This window comes from Chiloscyllium punctatum, chromosome 18 (genome assembly GCF_047496795.1).
Source record: "Chiloscyllium punctatum isolate Juve2018m chromosome 18, sChiPun1.3, whole genome shotgun sequence".
Taxonomy (NCBI): Eukaryota; Metazoa; Chordata; class Chondrichthyes; order Orectolobiformes; family Hemiscylliidae; genus Chiloscyllium; species Chiloscyllium punctatum.
Window position 1 is genome coordinate 95354756 of NC_092756.1, and position 20693 is coordinate 95375448.

Genomic DNA, 20693 nt, shown 5'->3' on the forward strand with positions numbered 1-20693 from the left:
ATTTTGATCATTAGTTTTGATAACAAGCAGAAGATGTCACCTTTTATAAAACACTGTGAATTGTCTTTCTTGGTCAGAGGTGGATCACTTTACACTTCCCCTCAGTGTCCTGTATCTGACAGTCTCGTCCACTCCATTAAACTTTGCAACATTCTGCTCTCATGGTCATGTGTCACCTGATGTAGAGTCATCATTTTATTGATGGCCCTTCATTGATAACATTTACAAATCTCATGAAACGTTTTGGCTCCCAGTGCCTCCCCTTGGGGAAAGTAATCAGATCTTGCTAGTTTTAATTCACTTCCTGGCTGAGGGTGCTGTTGGCTGGGCCAGTATTTATTGCCCATCCTTAATTACCCTTGTCAAGGTGGTGATGATTTATCTTCTTGAATTGCTGCTGTTGTCCATTTGGTAGAGGTAGACCCACAATCGTGTGAGGTAGGGAATCCAGGATTTTGACTCAGCAACAGGGGAAGCACAACAATATATTTTCCGAGTCAAAATGGTGAGTGGCTCAGAGACAAACATGCAAGGGTGGGGTTGCTATGTATCTTTGCCCTCTTCCTTCTAGATGGGAGTGGTCATGGGTTTTGAACACGTTGGCAAATTCCTACAGCATTTGGTAGATGGTACACCTTGCAGTAGTTAAGTGTCAGTGGGTGGAAGGAATGAATGTTGGTGGCTATTGTGCCAATGAAGTGGGTTGCTTTGAAGTGGAGGGTGTCACGATCGTGGAGTGTTGTTTGTACACTCCCCATTATAAAGACTGACAGCCCCTCTCCCAAGCCAATTCCCCAGCAATGATCATGAAATTCCCTGTCAATGAAATCATTAAAGATGGCTGCTTTGGCTTTCCCCAAACTGAAGCTGATAACATCCATCCTCCAAATTAAAAGATTCAAGCCCAAAATGAAAATGCACACAGGGAACCACCACCACCTGAGAACTGATGAACATAACCAAACCCATAGATAGCCTTATCACTTGGAGCATCATTCCTAATATCAACATTCAGAGCCTGCTCAAGCCTGTAAAATGGACTCTCTCAGTTTGCACACTGGGAGATTGGAAAAGAACATTTGACCGAGCCGTGCGTGCCAACCTAAAGCACATTATGCATTTTCAATCCCAATAGTATTGCCTTTTAAGTACTAAAGCTTACATTTGTAGCGGACATTTATAGAATTTCCAATGTAAATGGGAAACACTGTCTCCCCAGTCCCCAAAGACACCCACCCGCCCCATATATCTCAGTTCAGTCTGAGAAAAATGAACAGTGTAGCCTTATGATGATTGAGCAGTCATAACCGAGCTATTTAGTGACCCCCTTATTCTATCATGGGCTGTGATTATGATGCACCCGATCAGTACTAGTCACCTGTTAGATTTCCCTAGAAATAAGTCAATGTCACAGTGACTCCACACTCCATGCAGGGTAGAGTTGAAGGAGAGCTGATTTCATGCAAGTTAAAAGGAAAAATAATTGGAACAAAATCCTGCAAGTGCTACTCTGGTCCTAGAGCTGCCTTCAGCATTTGACACCCCTGCATTGCAAGAGCAGAAAAGAGGGAATTGCTATATTTGTCCCATGGGGGTTTAAGGTAGGCACTGTTGCATTTCCTCACAGAGTATAGTTATTAGCCAACTAGACTAGAGACACTGATGCCAATCAAAAACCAGAATCTTCATTCTCCACCATAGAACGTGGAAAAGAGAGAAACCATTTCCCAGCTTCGGAAAACCACCATAAATAAACAAGTATAGCTTATCCAAGAACAGTCAAAGTTAGTATACCTCCAAGCAAGATATTCAATCTTTATATTCTTGTAAGAGGAGTAATTTTAGATGATTTAACCAATCAGAATCTAAACATCAAACCAAATAGCTGGAAAACAGTAGCTATTGCAAGAGAAAAAAAAAATCAATATTTCAGGTCTAGCAACTGTTCTCAACTGATTTCACACCACACATACTGTCAAACCCAAGTTTTCCCAGCAGGTCTTCTTCCTGAGTTGCAGCAGCCAGTTTTTTGCTTCAGTTTTAAAAAAGTTGAAAGAATTGCTCAGAGTATAGCAGTTGTGTCAAACATTTGGACTGGGATTAGATTTCAAACTGTTGACTAGAGGCTGTTGCTGTAACCTTGTTCCAGTGAGCACAGGCAGATAGTGAGTATTCCTTACAAGCTAAAAAGCTTAAGCTGTTGTGGAATTTCCAATGATGAGAATTGCTCACTTAGTCCAAAAATCCCTCTACACAGAAATAAAACAGAACAAATTATTGGGACAAGCATCGAAACAAGGTTGAGAAAAAAGGATTTAATAATCAGCTGTTAAACATCAAAACCCCAAGAACCCAATGAAACGAAGTAGTTACACACAGTACTCAGTTCCATGGTGAACACTATTTTAATTTTGTACAGAGCACAACCAAAGTCATCCACTCGAATGAAGTCACCATGTCCAACAAATGGAGTCCTTGAATCCCACTCAGCTCAGGGTGAGCCTGTCAAACAGGTACTCTCCCAGGCCAGTCTCAGGGGCTCCCAGTCTCTTCAGGTTGGTGATGTGATCTCCCAGCTTCTTGATCATCTTCACTTGCTCATCCAAGTAGTGCCTCTCCAGGAAGTCACACAGCTGGAAGAGGAGACAAAGATTAGCCTCGAGGAACAAACCATGCACCTGCAAAAGTGATGTCCCAATACAGATGTGGGAAATCTCCACCACATTGTGAAGGGGGAGAGGTGCACTCTGGGATGCCTGTTGAAAAGCTTATGATTTCAGCCTGCAGGAGGTAGGCAGATTAGAATTGGAACCCACCCACCACCCAACCAAGGAGTAAACAAAGATCATTTCCAGCCAAATGTTGAGAGAAAAAAAAAAGTGAAGAACTCACATGAGGGTCTGTGTGGCCAGAGGAGAGTTTGTGCAGATCCAGCAGACTCTGGTTCACATCCTTCTCCATCTGCAGAGCTCTCTGCATTGCCTCCAGACCATTGCCCCACTCATCCTGCTCTGGCTTCTGGAACAAGGGAAGTCAGGAGAGAAAATAAACAGCTCATCTCAGACAGGTGAATCACAGTCGACATCTGATCAGTCCATTATTCCAAAGAGTTAGATTTTACCGACTCCTTTAGATGTCACTGTTCCCAGAGCTTAAAGTTTAGAAACATACCATACTGTGAAAGCACATTTTGAAAAGGTATAATCCAAATGTAATTCCTTGCTTTACTGTTCTATCCCTTTTGACCAGCCCATTAGAAACATCTTGGAGATGCTGCTACCTTCCACCCCTATGGATTCTCTCATTCTTACCTCAGGAGAGGGGCATTGGAATTTATAGCTGGAGGTTATATAGTTTATCATTCTTACATGAGAATGATTCTCTCCATCCAGTATTCTGGATCATCCCAATTGCCTATTGCTGTTTCACAAGTGCAAAATAGTCTCCAATTCAGTGCATTGCTCACCAATACAATCTCCAATTCATATAGCATTTATTCAGTCTTGAGGCTCAACAGATTGGAGTGATACCAGTCAATTGGAGTTCACACAAAACACTCGAATCTCCAACGTTTACAGAAGCTAACCTTGACATCCTGCAGGAGGACTCGGCCTCCACGTTTATTCTGGAATTCCATCAGTTTCTCAGCGTGTTCCCGTTTCTCATGGGACTGCTCCTTGAAGAACTCAGCAAAGTGACGCAGGGCAACATCATCCCGGTCAAAGTAAGAGGACTGCAAGTGGAGATAAAGTGGGAAGAAAGCATTACTTTCATCCTTGGCACAATCAGAAAGTGACCCATCCACCATTTTAATTCCCTTCCAATTAATTGAAGTGAGTGACAAAAGCAGAATGTCATCTGTTGATTGTGATCAGAATAGCAGACATTTTGACCTCCCAGAAATGAGGATCTGAAAAAACAAAAAACACCAACTGCAACCCCTGGCCTGTATGTTAGGGAGGCAGTGTGCTCGTGTGGCAGAGTACCGAGAAGGTCCTTATTGGAGACAACCATTAGGTATCCCTGCACTGCAGGTTAGAAACATTGTTGTTCAGTGCTGGATGCTAGAGAGATCATTGACCAGACACAGGACATGAACATGACTAACAGGCAGAAATCTCAGTCAGCTACCTGATTACCAACCTCACCCACCTGAATAACCACACTGTCCTGCTATCTACTCTGCACAGAATCTGGACTGTGCTATTTTTAGATCATTCACATTTCAAGTGAAATAAAAAAGAGACCCATTAAACCACCTTTCCTGACAATAACCAAACTCACTTCATCTTCAACAAAAGACAACAGCTTCATTTGGGCAGCTTTTAAATTCAATACATTTGGTTTAGAGAAAGTTTTTTGAAAAAGAGATTTGTTATGGAGTCAGATGTACAGCACGTAAACAAACACTTCGGTCCAACCTCATTACACCATCCAGATATCCCAACCCAATCTAGTCCCACCTGCCCATATGGCTCCAAACCCTTCCTATTCATATACCCATCCAGATGGCTGTTAAATGTTGCCATTGTACTAGCGTCCACCACTTCCTCTGGCAACTCATTCCATACGCATACTACCCAGAGTGGAAAAGTTGCCCCTTGGGTCTCATGTCATTCCCCTCTCACCCTAAACCTATGCCCTTAGTTCTGGGCTTCCATACCACAGTGAAATGGCTTTGTCAATCCTATCCATTCCCCACATGATTTTATCAACTTGAGGTCACCCCTCAGCCTCCAACACTCCAGGGAAAAACAGTCCCAGCCTGTTCAGCCTCTTCCAATAGCTCAAATCCTCCTACCCTGGCAACATCCTTGTAAATCTTTTCTGAACCCTTTCAAACATTTCACAATATCTTTCTAATAGGAGGGAGACCAGCATTGAACAAAATTCAAACAGTAGCCAAACCAATATCCTGAACAGACTATAAACTAAAAGAGAATTAAGACAACACCAGCCTCTGCAGTCAGGTCACGGTGAGTTTGTGTACTTTTGAAAGAAATAGATTTGGATGATGAAAGGTTTTCAAGTATTCTTTTAAAATAAAGTTTGTTGTGACCAATTACAATAGGGGCTCAAGGAAGAAGGGTCATTTGAGTGGGAGCAGCGGCTGAGTAAAAGTGAACCCAGGAGACTACAGCTAAGGTAAGATAGTTTGTTTTAAAATTACTTACCTGAAGCGGGCAGCGGTGTTTTTTTTTCTCTCTCTCTTCACGGAAAGAGCGGGAGCAGCAGAGGAAGTGACAGCAAGCAGAGGGGCAGCCGGGAAGGAGAACAGTGAGTATAAATACTCACCCTTTAACACCAACGGTCATTTGAGTGGGAGCAGCGGCCGAGTAAAAGCGAACCCGGGAGATCTTTCACCGCAGAGAGCGGCGCGAGCTGGGCGGAAGTGAGGTTGGAGCGCAGAGCTGGGCGGGAAGGTAAGTGATTAGTATTTGAGTGGGTGCGACCACCGATACTCCTGACGACTTCATCTGCAGGAAATGCAGTCAGATCCTGCTCCTCACCGAACGAGTTAGGGAACTGGAACTGGAGCTGGATGAACTGAGGATTATTCGAGAGGCTGAGAGGGTGATCGATAGAAGCTACAGGGACATAGTTACGCCGGAGAACAGAGGTAGCTGGGTAACAGCTAGAGGTGGGAAGGGGAAGAAGCAGGCAGCGCAGGGTTCCCCTGTGGTCGTTCCCCTAAATAATAAGGATACAGCTTTGGAAACTGTTGGGGGGGACAGCCTTGCAGGTGTAAGCTGCAGTGAAGGGGTCTGTGGCGTGAGGTCTGGCTCTGAGACTCAGAACGGAAAGGGGGAGAGGAGGAGAGCGCTAGTTATAGGAGAATCTCTAGTTAGAGGGACGGACAGGCGGTTCTGTGGACATGGGCGAGACTCTCGGATGGTTTGTTGCCTCCCGGGTGCCAGGGTCCGAGACGTCTCGGACCGTGTCTTCAGAATCCTTAAGGGGGAGGGTGTGTAGCCAGAAGTCGTGGTACACATTGGCACCAACGACATAGGTAGGAAGAGGGGTGGGGAGGTCATTCAGGAGCTCAGGGAGTTAGGCTGGAAGCTAAAAGCTAGGACAGACAGAGTTGTCATCTCTGGGTTGTTGCCAGTGCCACGTGACAGTGAGGCAAAGAATAGGGAGAGAGTGCAGTTGAACACGTGGCTGCAAGGATGGTGTAGGAGGGAGGGCTTCAGGTATTTGGACAATTGGACTGCATTCTGGGGAAGGTGGGACCTGTACAAACAGGACGGGTTGCACCTGAACCAGAAGGGCACCAATATCCTGGGGGGTAGGTTTGCTAGCACTCTTCGGGGGGGTTTAAACTAATTTGGCAGGGGGATGGGATCCAGACTTGTAGTCCAGCAAGTAGGTTAGTTGTTTTTCAGGATGTCCAAGAATGTCGCGAGGCTGTGGAGAAGGTAGCACTGACAGGGAATACTTGCGGACACAGAGATGGGCTCAAGTGCGTATACTTCAACGCAAGGAGTATCAGAAATAAGGTGGGTGAACTTAAGGCGTGGATCGGTACCTGGGACTACGATGTTGTGGCCATCACGGAAACGTGGATAGATGAGGGACAGGAATGGCTGTTGGAGGTTCCTGGTTACAGATGTTTCAGTAAGATTAGGGAGGGTGGTAAAAAAGGAGGGGGGGTGGCATTGCTAATTAGAAATGGTATAACGGCTGCAGAAAGACAGATCGAGGGGGATCTGCCTCTGGAGGTAGTATGGGCTGAAGTCAGAAATAGGAAAGGTGCAGTCACCTTGTTGGGTGTTTACTATAGGCCCCCCAATAGCAGCAGAGATGTGGAGAAACAGATTGGGAAACTGATTTTGGAAAGGTGCAGAAGCCACAGGGTCGTAGTCATGGGCGAGTTCAACTTCCCAAATATTGATTGGAAGCTCTTTAGATCAAGTAGATTGGATGGGGCGGTGTTTGTGCAGTGTGTCCGGGAAGCTTTTCTAATGCAGTATGTAGATTGTCCAACCAGAGGGGAGGCCATATTGGATTTGGTACTCGGTAATGAACCGGGACAAGTGATGGGCTTGTTAGTGGGTGAACATTTTGGTGATGGTGACCACAATTCTGTGACTTTCACCTTGGTTATGGAGAGAGATAGGTGCGCACAACAAGGTAGATTTTACAATTGGGGGAAGGGAAATTACGATTCTGTAAGACAGGATTTGAGGAGCATACGTTGGGAGCATAGGCTGTCAGGGAAGGATGTGGTGGAAATGTGGAACTTTTTCAAAGAGCAGATACGACGTGTCCTTGATATGTATGTACCTATCAGGCAGGGAAGAGATGGTCGTGTGAGGGAGCTTTGGTTGACGAGGGAGGTTGAATGTCTAGTAAAGAGGAAGAAGGGGGCTTACATAAGGTTGAGGAAACAGGGTTCAGACAGAGCAGTGGAGGGATACAGGATAGCCAGAAGGGACCTGAAGAAAGGGATTAGGAGAGCTAAGAGAGGGCATGAAAAATCCTTGGCAGATAGGATCAAGGATAACCCCAAGGCATTTTATGCGTATGTGAGAAACCTGGGAATGACGAGAACGAGGGTAGGTCCGATCAAGGACAGTAGTGGGAGATTGTGTATTGATTCGGAAGAGATAGGAGAAGTCTTGAACAAGTACTTCTCTTCAGTATTTACGAACGAGAGGGACCGTATTGTTGAAGAGGAGAGTGTGAAACGGACTGGTAAGCTAGAAGAGATACTTGTTAGGAAGGAAGATGTGTTGGACATTTTGAACAACTTGAGGATAGACAAGTCACCCAGGCCTGACGGGATATATCCTAGGATTATGTGGGAAGCAAGAGAGGAAATTGCAGTACCGTAGGCAATGATCTTCTCGTCTTCAGTGTCAACAGGGGTGGTCCCAGGGGACTGGAGAGTAGCGAATGTTGTGCCCCTGTTCAAAAAAGGGAATCGGGATTACCCCGGGAATTTCAGGCCAGTTAGTCTTACTTCTGTGGTAGGCAAAGTAATGGAAAGGGTACTGAGGGATAGGATTCATGAGTATCTGGAAAGACACTGCTTGATTAGGGACAGCCAGCACGGATTTGTGAAGTTCTTGCCTTACAAGTCTTATTGAATTCTTCGAGGAGGTGACCAAGCATGTGGATGAGGGTAGAGCAGTGGATGTAGTGTACATGGATTTTAGTAAGGCATTTGATAAGGTTCCCCATGGTAGGCTTATGCGGAAAGTCAGGAGGCATGGGATAGAGGGAAATTTGGTCAATTGGATAGAAAACTGGCTAACCGGTCGAAGTCAGAGAGTGGTGGTAGATGGTAAATATTCTGCCTGGAGCCCAGTTAAAAGTGGAGTTCCGCAGGGATCAGTTCTGGGTCCTCTGCTGTTTGTAATTTTTATGAATGACTTGGATGAGGGAGTCGAAGGGTGGGTCAGTAAATTTGCAGATGATACGAAGATAGGTGGAGTTGTGGACAGTGAGGAGGGCATTTGTCGTTTGCAAAGGGACTTAGATATGATGCAGAGCTGGGTTGAGGAGTGGCAGATGGAGTTCAACCCTGCCAAGTGTGAGGTTGTCCATTTTGGATGAACAAATAAGAATGCGGAATACAGGGTTAATGGTAGGGTTCTTACTCAGGTGGAGGAACAGAGGGATCTTGGGGTCTATGTACATAGATCTTTGAAAGTTGCCACTCAGGTGGATAGAGTTTGTAAGAAGGCCTATGGAGTATTATCGTTCATTAGCAGAGGGATTGAATTCAAGAGTCGTGAAGTGATGTTGCAGCTGTACAGGACCTTGGTTAGGCCACATTTGGAGTACTGTGTGCAGTTCTGGTCGCCTCACTTTAGGAAAGATGTGGAAGCTTTGGAGAGGGTGCAGAGAAGATTTACCAGGATGTTGCCTGGAATGGAGAATAGGTTGTACGAGGATAGGTTGAGAGTTCTCGGCCTTTTCTCGTTGGAACGGCGAAGGATGAGGGGTGACTTGATAGAGGTTTATAAGATGATCAGAGGAATAGATAGAGTAGACAGTCAGAAACTTTTTCCCCGGGTACAACAGAGTGTTACAAGGGGACATAAATTTAAGGTGAAGGGTGGAAGGTATAGGGGAAATGTCAGGGGTGGGTTCTTTACCCAGAGAGTGGTGGGGGCATGGAATGTGCTGCCCGTGGGAGTGGTAGAGTCAGAATCATTGGCGACCTTTAAGCGGCATTTGGATAGGTACATGGATGGGTGCCTAATCTAGGATAGAAGTTCGGCACAACATCGTGGGCCGAAGGGCCTGTTCTGCGCTGTATTGTTCTATGTTCTATCTTCTATCTTCTAAGGGGAGTCAGTTTCTCAGCTTGTTCTGTTGGAAATGGGTGAGAAAGATGTGCAGTTTTCAATGGCGGGGAGTTCAGAGTCGGTGGTGGTGGGTGTGGGGTGGCAGTGTAGTGACATGGGATAAGCTGTTTAGACCTGAGATGAGGAGAAATGTCTTCACCCAGAGAGTGGGGAGGCTGTGGAATTCTCTGCCACAGAAAACATTGAGACGAAAAGATTGAATGTTTCCAAGAAGGAGTTAGGTACAGCTCTTAGGGCGAAAGGGATCAAAATGTTGGATGGAGAATGGGAAGATGATCTGCATCTGAACAGTGTTTCCGTGCCTCTATCTCCTGACTGACCTTTCTGTGGATTGTCACCTCGCTGTGATGGAGAGCCTCGTGTGTCCCGTTGAGTCTGAGAGCGATACGTCAAGAGTTTCCACCTCCTGGCAGGGCCACCCAGGATGGTAAGGTCAGAGGGGAGGATCAGATAAAGATGAATGCAAATCAAATCCTCAACGGCCATGCATCCAGGCAGAAGATATTTGTCTGCTAACCACGGGGGTGGGTAAAGGCTACAGCAGGAGGGAGATCACAAATCGACATTTCCTTGCCACTTGAGCTGGCTCTACCTTCTGTGAAGCACCGTGTCAGTGCTGTGAGCTGTAATTTTGTGTGCTTGTGCATGTGTGTGTGCATTCACTATCCTTCGTGTGAAGAAGCCATTCCGAACATTATCCTGGACAGTTTAGTTCTAATGTGAAGATTCTAATCCCATTCCACATCCTCAGTTCTATTTGACCCATTGTGAAGAAACAGTTCCCCTCTGTCTACTCTGTCAAATCCATTTATCACCATAAACATTTCAATTATGCTCATCCCTTAACTTTCTACCCTGAGGAATGTGGACAAACTGTTGATGTCATTTAACCAGCTCTTTATCTCTGAGTTCATTCAGAAATTCAGGGCTGCACCATTAATACCAGAACTGAGCACTCCAGATGTGGTTGAACCAGAATTTGACACTTTTACAAAGAACCTCCATAGGGATTTGAACCTCTTTCAGATCAGGACTAATATTAAATTAGTTCCTTTGTTTTGTGTTTTTATGTCAGTTCACTACATTTCTATCCAATTGTCTGAATAATTTCATTTTGATCATTAGTTTTGTTAACAAACAGAAGATATCGCCATTTATAAAACACTGTGAATTATCTTTCTTGGTCAGAAGTGGATCACTTTACACTTCCCCTCAGTGTCCTGTATCTGACAGTCTTGCCCATTCCATTAAACTTTGAACATTCTGCTCTCATGGTCATGTGTCACCTGATGTAGAGTCATCATTGTATTGATGGCCCTTCATTGATAACATTTACAAATCTCATGAAACGTTATGGCTCCCAGTGCCTCTCCTTGGGGAAAGTAATCAGATCTTGCTAGTTTTAATTCACTCCCTGGCTGAGGGTGCTGTTGGCTAGGCCAACATTTATTGCCCATCCTTAATTACCCTTGTCAAGGTGGTGATGATTTATCTTCTTGAATTGCTGCTGTTGTCCATTTGGTAGATGTCGACCCACAATCGTGTTCGGTAGGAATCCAGGATTTTGACTCAGTAACAGAGGAAGAACAGCAATATATTTTCCGAGTCAAAATGGTGAGTGGTTCAGAGACAAACATGCAAGGGTGGGGTTGCTATGTATCTTTGCCCTCTTCCTTCTAGATGGGAGTGGTCATGGGTTTGGAACATGTTGGCAAATTCCTACAGCATTTGGTAGATGGTACACCTTGCAGTAGTTAAGTGTCAGTGGGTGGAAGGAATGAATGTTGGTGGCTATTGTGCCAATGAAGTGAGTTGCTTTGAAGTGGAGGGTGTCAAGATCCTGGAGTGTTGTTTGTACACTCCCCATTATAAAGACTGACAGTCCCTCTCCCAAGCCAATTCCCCAGCAATGATCATGAAATTCCCTGTCAATGAAATCATTAAAGGTGGCTGTTTTAAATTAAATGATTCAATCCTAAAATCAAAATGCACACAGGGAACCACCACCACCTGAGAACTGATGAACATAACCAAATCCATAGATAGCCTTATCACTTGGAGCATCATTTCTAATATCAACATTCAGAGCCTGCTCAAGCCTGCAAAATGGACTCTCTCAGTTTGCACACTGGGGGAATTGGAAAAGAACATTTGACCGAGCGGTGTGTGCAAATTTAAAGCACATTATGCATTTTCAATCCCAATAGTATTGACATGTAAAGCATCAGAGCTTACATTTGTAGCGGACATTTATAGAATACTAATGTAAATGGGAAACACTCTCTCCCCAGTCCCCAAAGACACCCACCTGCCCCATTTATCTCAGTTCAGTCTGAGAAAAATGAACAGTGTAGCCTTATGATGATTGAGCAGTCATAACCGAGTTATTTAGTGACCTCCTTATTCTATCATGGGCTGTGAATATGATACACCCGATCAGTACTAGTCACCTGTTAGATTTCCCTAGAAATAGGTCAATGTCACAGTGACTCCACACTCCATGCAGGGTAGAATCGAAGGAGAGCTGATTTCATGTAAATTAAAGGAAAAATAATTGGAACAAAAGCCTGCAAATACTACTCTGGTCCTCGAGCTGCCTTCAATATTTGACATCCCTGCATTGCAAGAGCCATAAAAATGGAATTGCTATATTTGTCCCATGCGGGACAATGTTGGCACTGCTGCATTTCCTCACGTAGAGGATAGTTATTAACCAAGTAGACTAGAGACACTGATGCCAATCAAAAGCAGAATCTTCATTCTCCCCAATAGAACGTGGATAAAAGAGAAATCATTTCCCAGCTTGGGAAAACCACCATATAAATAATCAAGTATAGCTTATCCAAGAACAGTCAAAGGTAGTGTACCTCCAAGCAAGATATTCAACCTTTATATTCTTGTGAAAAAGGAGTAATTTTAGATGATTGGTTAAATCAGAATCTAAAAATTAAACCAAATAGCTGGAATACAGTAGGCATTGCAAGAAGAAAAAAAAAAAATCAATATTTCAGGTCTAGCAACTGTTCTCAACTGATTTCACACCAGCCATACTGCCAAACCCAAGTATTCCCAGCAGGTCTTCTTCCTGAGTTGTAGCAGCCAGTTTTTTGCTTCAGTCTTAAAAAAGTTGAAAGAATAGCTCAGAGTATAGCAGTTGTATCAAACATTTAGACTGGGATTAGATTTCTAACTGTTGACTAGAGGCTGTTACTGTAACCTTGTTCCAGTGAGCACAGGCAGATAGTGAGTATTCCTTACAAGTCAAAAAGCTTAAGCTGTTGTGGAATTTCCAATGATGAGAATTGCTCACTTAGTCCAAAAATCCCTCTCCACAGCCGAATAAAACAGAACAAATTATTGGGACAAGCATCGAAACAAGGTTGAGAAAAAAGGATTTAATAATCAGCTGTTAAACATCAAAACCCCAAGAACCCAATGAAACGAAGTAGTTACACACAGTACTCAGTTCCATGGTGAACACTATTTTAATTTTGTGCAGAGCACAACCAAAGTCATCCACTAGAATGAAGTCACCATGTCCAACAAATGGAGTCCTTGAATCCCACTCAGCTCAGGGTGAGCCTGTCAAACAGGTACTCTCCCAGGCCATTCTCAGGGGCTCCCAGTCTCTTCAGGTTGGTGATGTGATCTCCCAGCTTCTTGATCATCTTCACTTGCTCATCCAAGTAGTGCCTCTCCAGGAAGTCACACAGCTGGAAGAGGAGACAAAGATTAGCCTCAAGGAACAAACCATGCACCTGAATGTGACATCCCATTACAGACATGACCATCTCCCCCACATTGTGGGGAGGGAGGGGGACAATCAGGGATGCCTTCTGAAAAGCTTCAGGATTTCAGCCGCAGGAGGCAGGTAGATTAGAATTGGAATTGCCCCCCCAGGGAGTAAACAAACAGATTTCCTTCCAAACTTTTGGAGAGAAAAATATGAAACTCACATGAGGGTCAGTGTGGCCAGAGGAGAGTTTGTGCAGATCCAGCAGACTCTGGTTCACATCCTTCTCCATCTGCAGAGCTCTCTGCATTGCCTCCAGACCATTGCCCCACTCATCCTGCTCTGGCTTCTGGAACAAGGGAAGTCAGGAGAGAAAAAACAGCTCATCTCAGACAGATGGATCACAGGCTACATCAGATCAGTTCAGTATTCCACCAAACATTGCAAGAGTTGGATTTCAGGCCAATTGTTTTACTGACCCCTTTAGTTTTCACTGTTCCTTGAGCTGAAGACATTTTAGAAGCTCTTACTATAAAACTGTTTTAAGATACTATAATCCAAATGTATCTAAAAATATGCACCAATGGTGGTAATTCCTTGGTGTACTGTTCTATCCCTTTCGATCCTTTTGACCAGCCCATTAGAAACATCTTGGAGATGCAGCTACCTTCCACCCCTATGGATTCTCCCATTCTTACCTCAGATTACTAGGGGTGTTGGAATTGACATCGGAGGTTATATAGTGGATCATTCTTACATGGGAATGTTGCTCTCCTTCCAGTATTCTGGATCATCCCAATTGTCTATTGCTGTTTCACAAGTGTTAACTAGTTGTTTTTTTTAAATTCAATGCATGGTTTTGGTGAACAATTTATTCAAATCTGGAGACAATAAACAGTTTGCGTGATACCAGTCAATTTGAGTTCACACAAAATAAACCTTCAAAAGGTTTACAGAAGCCAACCTTGACATCATGCAGGAGGACTCGGCCTCCACGTTTATTCTGGAATGCCATCAGTTTCTCAGCGTGTTCCCGTTCCTCATGGGACTGCTCCTTGAAGAACTCAGCAAAGTGACGCAGGGCAACATCATCCCGGTCAAAGTAAGAGGACTGCAAGTGGAGATAAAGTGGGAAGCAAATCTCAATCTCATCCATGGTTCAATCAGAAAGTGACCCATCCCACCATTTCAATTCACTTCCAATTAATTGAAGTTAGTGACAAAAGCAGAAAGTCATCTCCTGTGACTTTTGGCCCAAATAACAGACATTTGGATCTCCCTGAACTGAAGATCAAAAAAACCCAACTGCAACCCCTGGCCTGTATCTTAAGGAGGTAGTGTGCTAGTGTGGCACAGGACTGTGAAGGTCCCAGTTGAGGACAGCCATTAGACATCCCTGCACTGCAGTTTAGAAACATTCATGCTCAATGCTGGAAGCTGGTGAGGTCATTCACCAACTGAAACTCAGGACATGAACATATTGATTAACATGTGAAGTCTCAGTCAGCTATCTCATTACCAAGCTCACCCATCTGAATAAGTATCCACTCTGCACAGAATTTTGACTGTGCTATTTTGTAAATCATTCACATTTCAATGTGAGAAAGTGTGCCATTTAACCACCTTTCCTCATTCAAAGTTATGAAACTTACTTCAACAGAAATAGCTTTATTAGGACAACTTTTAAAATTAATACATTTGGTTTAGAGAAAGTTTTCCAAGAAAGTTGAGTCATAACCAGCTAAAGAGAATTAAGACATCACCAGCCTCCGCAGTCAGGAGGGTAATTGCCAGTGGTTACACTGTGCAGAGTTACAATAAACTGGGGACCCTCACCCAAAGGAGGGTTATATTTTAAGGGCCATCCTAAACAGGGTTTCAGGGTCAAGTATGTCCAGGGAAGGGGACACGGACAACTGTCTCAACATGCAATTTGCTCAGACATATGACCAAGGAAATTCTTAGATACTCCATATAGTTACATCACAGTCTTAACTTTAAAACAGAACCTTCAAGCCCACAAGCCTCACCATGGAGAGGTAAACATAGGAGGAATAGAGCTCCAGGTTGATCTGCTTGTTAACAGCATCCTCACAGTCCTTGTGGTAGTTCTGACACACTTGGGAGGCCATCTTCACTATTCCTGCTCAATATCACTGAGATAACTACCGACCTGAATCTCACTCCCATAAGCTCTTGTATTTATCCCCCACGGAACATCCAGGGAGCAGTATCACCAATGATGATTGACAATTCCTGACACCCAATCAGGAATTCCCCATGAACATAGGCCCCAATGAGAGAGTGGGGATGTGTTAACCAGAGCTGATCAGAGGTGTAGATTAGAATCAGGTCTGGATGATTAATCTGTGATTGGAACAGCAGGAGGTCACTCAACAGAATCTCAATCAGGTCACTGTGAGATTGTGTCCTTTTGAAAGAATTAAGTTTGGATTAGGAAAGGTTTTCAAGTTTTCTTTTAAAATAAGTTGTGACCAACTGAAAGAGGGGCTCAATGAAGAAGGGGAGTCAGTTTCTCAGCCTTTTGTGTTGGAAATGGGAGATTGGTGCTAGGACAAGGCAATTGTAACAGGAGCAGTTGGGGCAGAGACTATGTTCTCAATGGTGGGGAGTCCAGAATCCGGGGGGTGGGCACAGTCTCGTGACACGGGGTAAACTGTTTAGGACTAAGATGAGGAGAAATGTCTTGACCCAGAGAGTGGGGAGGCTGTGGGATTCTTTGCCACAGAAAACATTGAGACTGAAACATTGAATGTTTTCAAGATGGAGTTCGGTCCAGCTCTTAGGGCTAAAGGGATCAAAGTTTATGGGGATGGAGTGGGAGATGGTACTGAGTTAGATGATCAGCTTCACTCACATGGAATGGTGGAGCAGGCCTGTAGGGCTGAATGGCCGACTCCCATTCCTTTTTTCTCTAATTCTGCTTCAATAACCTGTTTAGTAAGAGTCTTGTGACACAGGGGTAGTGTCCCTTTGTCTGGGCCAGGAGGTCTCTGTACAAGACCCTACCTGCTCCAGAGGTGTCTGATAACATCTCTGGACAGGTTCATAAGGAAACAACCAGAGCTGTTGCAGGCCCAATGGACCAAAGGGCCTCCTCCTGTGCCATAACAATTCTGTGATTCTGTGGATGATCTGCATCTGAACAGTGTTTCCCTGCCTCTATCTCCTGACTGACCTTTCTGTGGATTGTCACCTCGCTGTGATGGGGAGCCTCGAGTGTCCCATTGACTCTGAGAGCGATACCTCAAAAGGTTTTCACCTCCTTGCAGGACCACCCAGGAATGTAAGGTCAGAGGGGAGGATCCCGATAAAGTGCGATGCAAAACAAGTCCTCAACGGCCATCCATCCAGGCAGAGGGTATTTGTCTGCTATCTGCAGGGGTGGGTAAAGGCTGCAGCAGGAGGAAGATCCCCAGTCAACATTTCCTTGCCACTTGAGCTGTACCTACCTTCTGTCAAGGACCGTGTCTGTGCTGTGAACAGTATTTTTGTGTGTTTGTGCCTGTGTGTGCGCGCATCCACTATCCTTCCTGTGAAGCATCCATTCCTAACGTTATCCCGGACAGTTCAGATCTAATTTGAAGACTATAATCCTATTCCACATCCTCAGTTTTAGTTGATCCATTGTAAAGAAACAGTTCCCCTGTATCTTCTCTGTCAAATCCATTCAACCTCATTAAAATTTCAATTGCACTCCTTCCTTAACCTTGTACCCTGAGGATTGTGGGCAAACTGTTGTCATCATTTAACCAGCTCTTTATCTTGGAGTTCATTCAGAAATTCAGGGCTGCACCATTAATACCAGAACTGAGCACTCCAGATGTGGTTGAACCAGAGTTTGACAATTTTACAAAGAACCTCCATCCAGAAGGATTCAAAAGAACAAAGAGAACAAAGAAAATTTGCAGCCCAGGAACAGGCCCTCCAAGCCTGAGGCGATCCAAATCTACTGTCTAAACCTGTCGCCTGATTCCTAAGCATCTGTATTCCTCTCATCCTCACCTAATTGTGCATCTGTGCAAACGCATCTTAAATGAACCTATGGTGCCTGCCTCTACCCCCTCTGCTGGCAACGCACTCCAGACACCCACCACCCTCTGAATAAAGTACTTGCCGCATTTATCCCCCTTAAACTTTTCACCTCTCACCTTGAAAGCGTGACCTCTCGTTATTGAATCCTTCACCCTCAGAAAAAATCTTAACTCTATGTACCCTGATATTACCCTTTGTTATTTTAAATATTATGAGGGGCATGGATAGGATAAATAGACAAAGTCTTTTCCCTGGGGTCAGGGAGTCCAGAACTAGATGGCATAGGTTTAGGGTGAGAGGGGAAAGATATAAAAGCAACCTAAGGGGCAACTTTTTCACGCAGAGGGTGGTACGTGTATGGAATGAGCTGCCAGAGGATGTGGTGGAGGCTGGTACAATTGCAACACTTTAGAGCTATTTGGATGGGTATATGAATAGGAAGGGTTTAGAGGGATATGGGCCAGGTGCTGGCAGGTGGAACTAGATTGAGTTGGGATATCTGGTCTGCCTGGACGGGTTGGACCAAAGGGTCTGTTTCCATGCTATACATCTCTATGACACTACTCAACCTCTCTTCATAGCTCACACTTTCCATACCAGGCAATCTCCTTGTAAACCTTCTCTGCACCCTCTCCCAATTGTCGACATCCTTTTGGTAATGTGGCGACCAGAACTGTACACAGTATTCTAAATGTGGCTGAACCAATGTCGTGTACAATTTTAACATGACGTGTCAGCTCTTATAAAAGAACAAAGAACTTCTTTGAGATCAGGACTAAAATTAAATTAGTTCCTTTGCTTTGTGTTTTTCCATCTGTTCACTTGTCTGAATAATTTCATTTTGATCATTAGTTTTGTTAACAAGCAGAAGATATCACCTTTTATAAAACACTGTGAATTGTCTTTCTTGGTCAGAAGTGGATCACTTTACACTTCCCCTCAGTGTCCTGTATCTGACAGTCTTGCCCATTCCATTAAACTTTGAACATTCTGCTCTCATGGTCATGTGTCACCTGATGTCAAGTCCATCATTTTATTGATGGCCCTTCATTCCTTCATCTATAACATTGATAAATCTCATGAAAAGCTGTTTCCCAGTACCTCTCCTTGGGGAGAGTAATCAGATCTAGCTAATTTTTAATTCACTCACACAATGAAGTGCTGATGGCTGGGCCAGCATTTATTGCCCACAGCACAGTGGCTAGCACTGTTGCCTCACAGTGCCGGGAACACCGGTTCGATTCCAGCCTTGGCTGACTTTCTGCGTGGGCTTCTTCCCACATTACAAAAACGTGCAGGCCAGCTGAATTGGCTATGCTAACTTGTCCAGAGTTGTTAGGTGCATTAGTCAGAGGAGGGTGGGTTTCTCTTCAGAGAGTCAGTGTGGATTTGTTGGGCTAAAGGGCCTGTTTCCATACTGTAGATAATCTAATCTTAACTACCCTTATCAGGCTGGTGGTGATGATTTGCCGCCTTGAATTGCTGCTGTTGTCTATGTGGTGGAGGTAGACCCACAATCCTGTTTGGGAGGGAATCCAGGATTTTGACTCAGCAACAGGGGAAGAACAGTGACATAGTTCCAAGTCAAAACGGTGAGTGGCTCAGAGGGGAACTTGTAAGGGGTGGAGTTACAATGTATTTCTGCCCTTGTCCTTCTAGATGGGAGTGGTCATGGGTTTGGAATATGTTGTCTGAGGAGCTTTGGTGAATTCCTACAGCATTTGATCGATGGTACACCTTGCAGTTGCTAAGTGTCAGTGAATGGAAGGGTTGAATCAAGAGGGCTGCTTTGAACCAGAGGGTGTCAAGATCCTTGAGTGGTGTTGGCACACTCCCCATTATCCTGACTTTGACACCCCCCTCCCCAAACCAATTCCCCACCTCTCTCCTGTGACCATGTGATTCCCTGTCAACAACATAATTCAGGTGGCAGCTTTGGCTTTTCACAAACTGACACTGATAATGTCCATCCACCAAGTTAAAGGAGTAGCACATATCAACATGCATGCTGGGAAACACTACCTCTGCACTAATGACTATAATCACATCAATAAATTCCCTTGTCACTTGGCGTATCAGTTCCAATCGCAACATTCAGAGCCTGGTCAAGCCTGTAAAATGGACCATCTCAATTTGCACACTGGGAAGATTGGAGAAGAACATTTGATCTCAGTGTGTGCAAACTCAAAGCCTGTGTGCATTTTCAAACCCAAAATTACGGTGGAGGTGGTAAGCATCAAAGTTGACATTTGTGTTAGACATCAGCACAAGAATAACATTTTAGATAGGGAAATGTTGTCTTTTCTTCCCCTCCAAAGACAAGCACCTGCCCCATTAATCTCAGTTGAAGCTGAGAAAGATGAACAGCACAGCCTTAAGATGGCTGAGCAGTCATTGACCAAGTTACTCTGTGCCCCACTTATTGTATTGTGGACTGTGTGCATCCCAACCAAGATCAGCATTCATCACCAATTAGATTCCCCTTGAAGTCAGACTCACCCCTCAGCACAGTATAGATAAATAAAAAGATGCTGATTTCATGTAAATGAACAGAAAAAAACATTTGGAACTAATTCCTGCAAATGCTCCTTGGGTCCTATAGCTTTCTTTGCACCAGCTGCTCTCAGTTGACAGCACTGGATTGTGAGAGCAGTAAGAAAAAAAAGAATTGCTACATTTGTCCCACATGGGACAATGTAGGCACTGTTGCATTTCCTCACGTAGAGGATAGTTATTAGCCAAGTAGACTAGAGACACTGATGGCAATCAGAAGCAGAATCTTCATTCCCCCAGCATGGAACGTGGATATGAGAGAAACCATTTCCCAGCTTGGGAAAACCACCATATAGCAATCAAGCATCACTTATCCAAGAACAAAAAGGTAGTGTAGTGTACCTTTGAGCAAGATATTCAACTGGGTTTTGCAAGGGGGTCATAGTGGATCATCTACAACGTCAGAATCTAAGCATTAGTATTTTCCAGCAATTAGTTTTAAAGTCTGACAAATCAGTTGCACAAGAGTAATTAATATTTCAGGTCCAGTGACTGTTAACTGACTTCACTCCACAGATGTTGTTAAACCCAAGCTTTCCCAGCTGTGTTTCTTCCTGATTTCCAGCAGCCAATGTTTTTTGCTTCAATTTTCAAAGACCACTAAGCATTGACACAACTGGTGTACTCTGAGCAATCATTCAGACTCCAGACTATTGACTAGAGTCTGTTGCTGTAAACTTGTTCCAGTGAGCACGGGCAGATAGTGAGCACTGCTTACAAGCCAAAAACAAAAAAGCATTTAATTCCACAACTGCTTTCCAATTGAGAGTTGCTCACTTAATCCAAAAGTCTCTCCACAGACCAGAATAAAACACTGAGCAAATTACTGGGATAATCATTGAAACAAGGTTGAGAGAAAAGGATTTAAGTGATCAAATGTTAAATATCAAAACCCCAAGAACCAAATGAAACGAAGAAATTGCACAAAGCAGTCAGTTCCATGGTGAACACTATTTTAATTTTGTGCAAAGAACAACCAAAGTCATCCACGAGAATGAAGTCACCATGTCCAACAAATGGAGTCCTTGAAT

At 44.2% G+C, this 20693-nt stretch overlaps 1 protein-coding gene across 1 annotated transcript; it reads right to left on the reverse strand.

The window, feature by feature from the left end:
• Positions 1 to 2486: 2486 nt before the first annotated feature.
• Positions 2487 to 15185, reverse strand: LOC140488990 (ferritin heavy chain A-like). Its single transcript, XM_072588219.1, has 6 exons — positions 15084 to 15185; positions 14018 to 14164; positions 13277 to 13402; positions 3587 to 3733; positions 2893 to 3018; positions 2487 to 2633 (listed from the first exon to the last, which is right to left on the reverse strand). Exons 1-6 carry the CDS (start codon positions 15183 to 15185, stop codon positions 2487 to 2489), a joined length of 795 nt encoding a protein of 264 aa, XP_072444320.1.
• Between the last annotated feature and the right edge of the window lie 5508 nt (positions 15186 to 20693).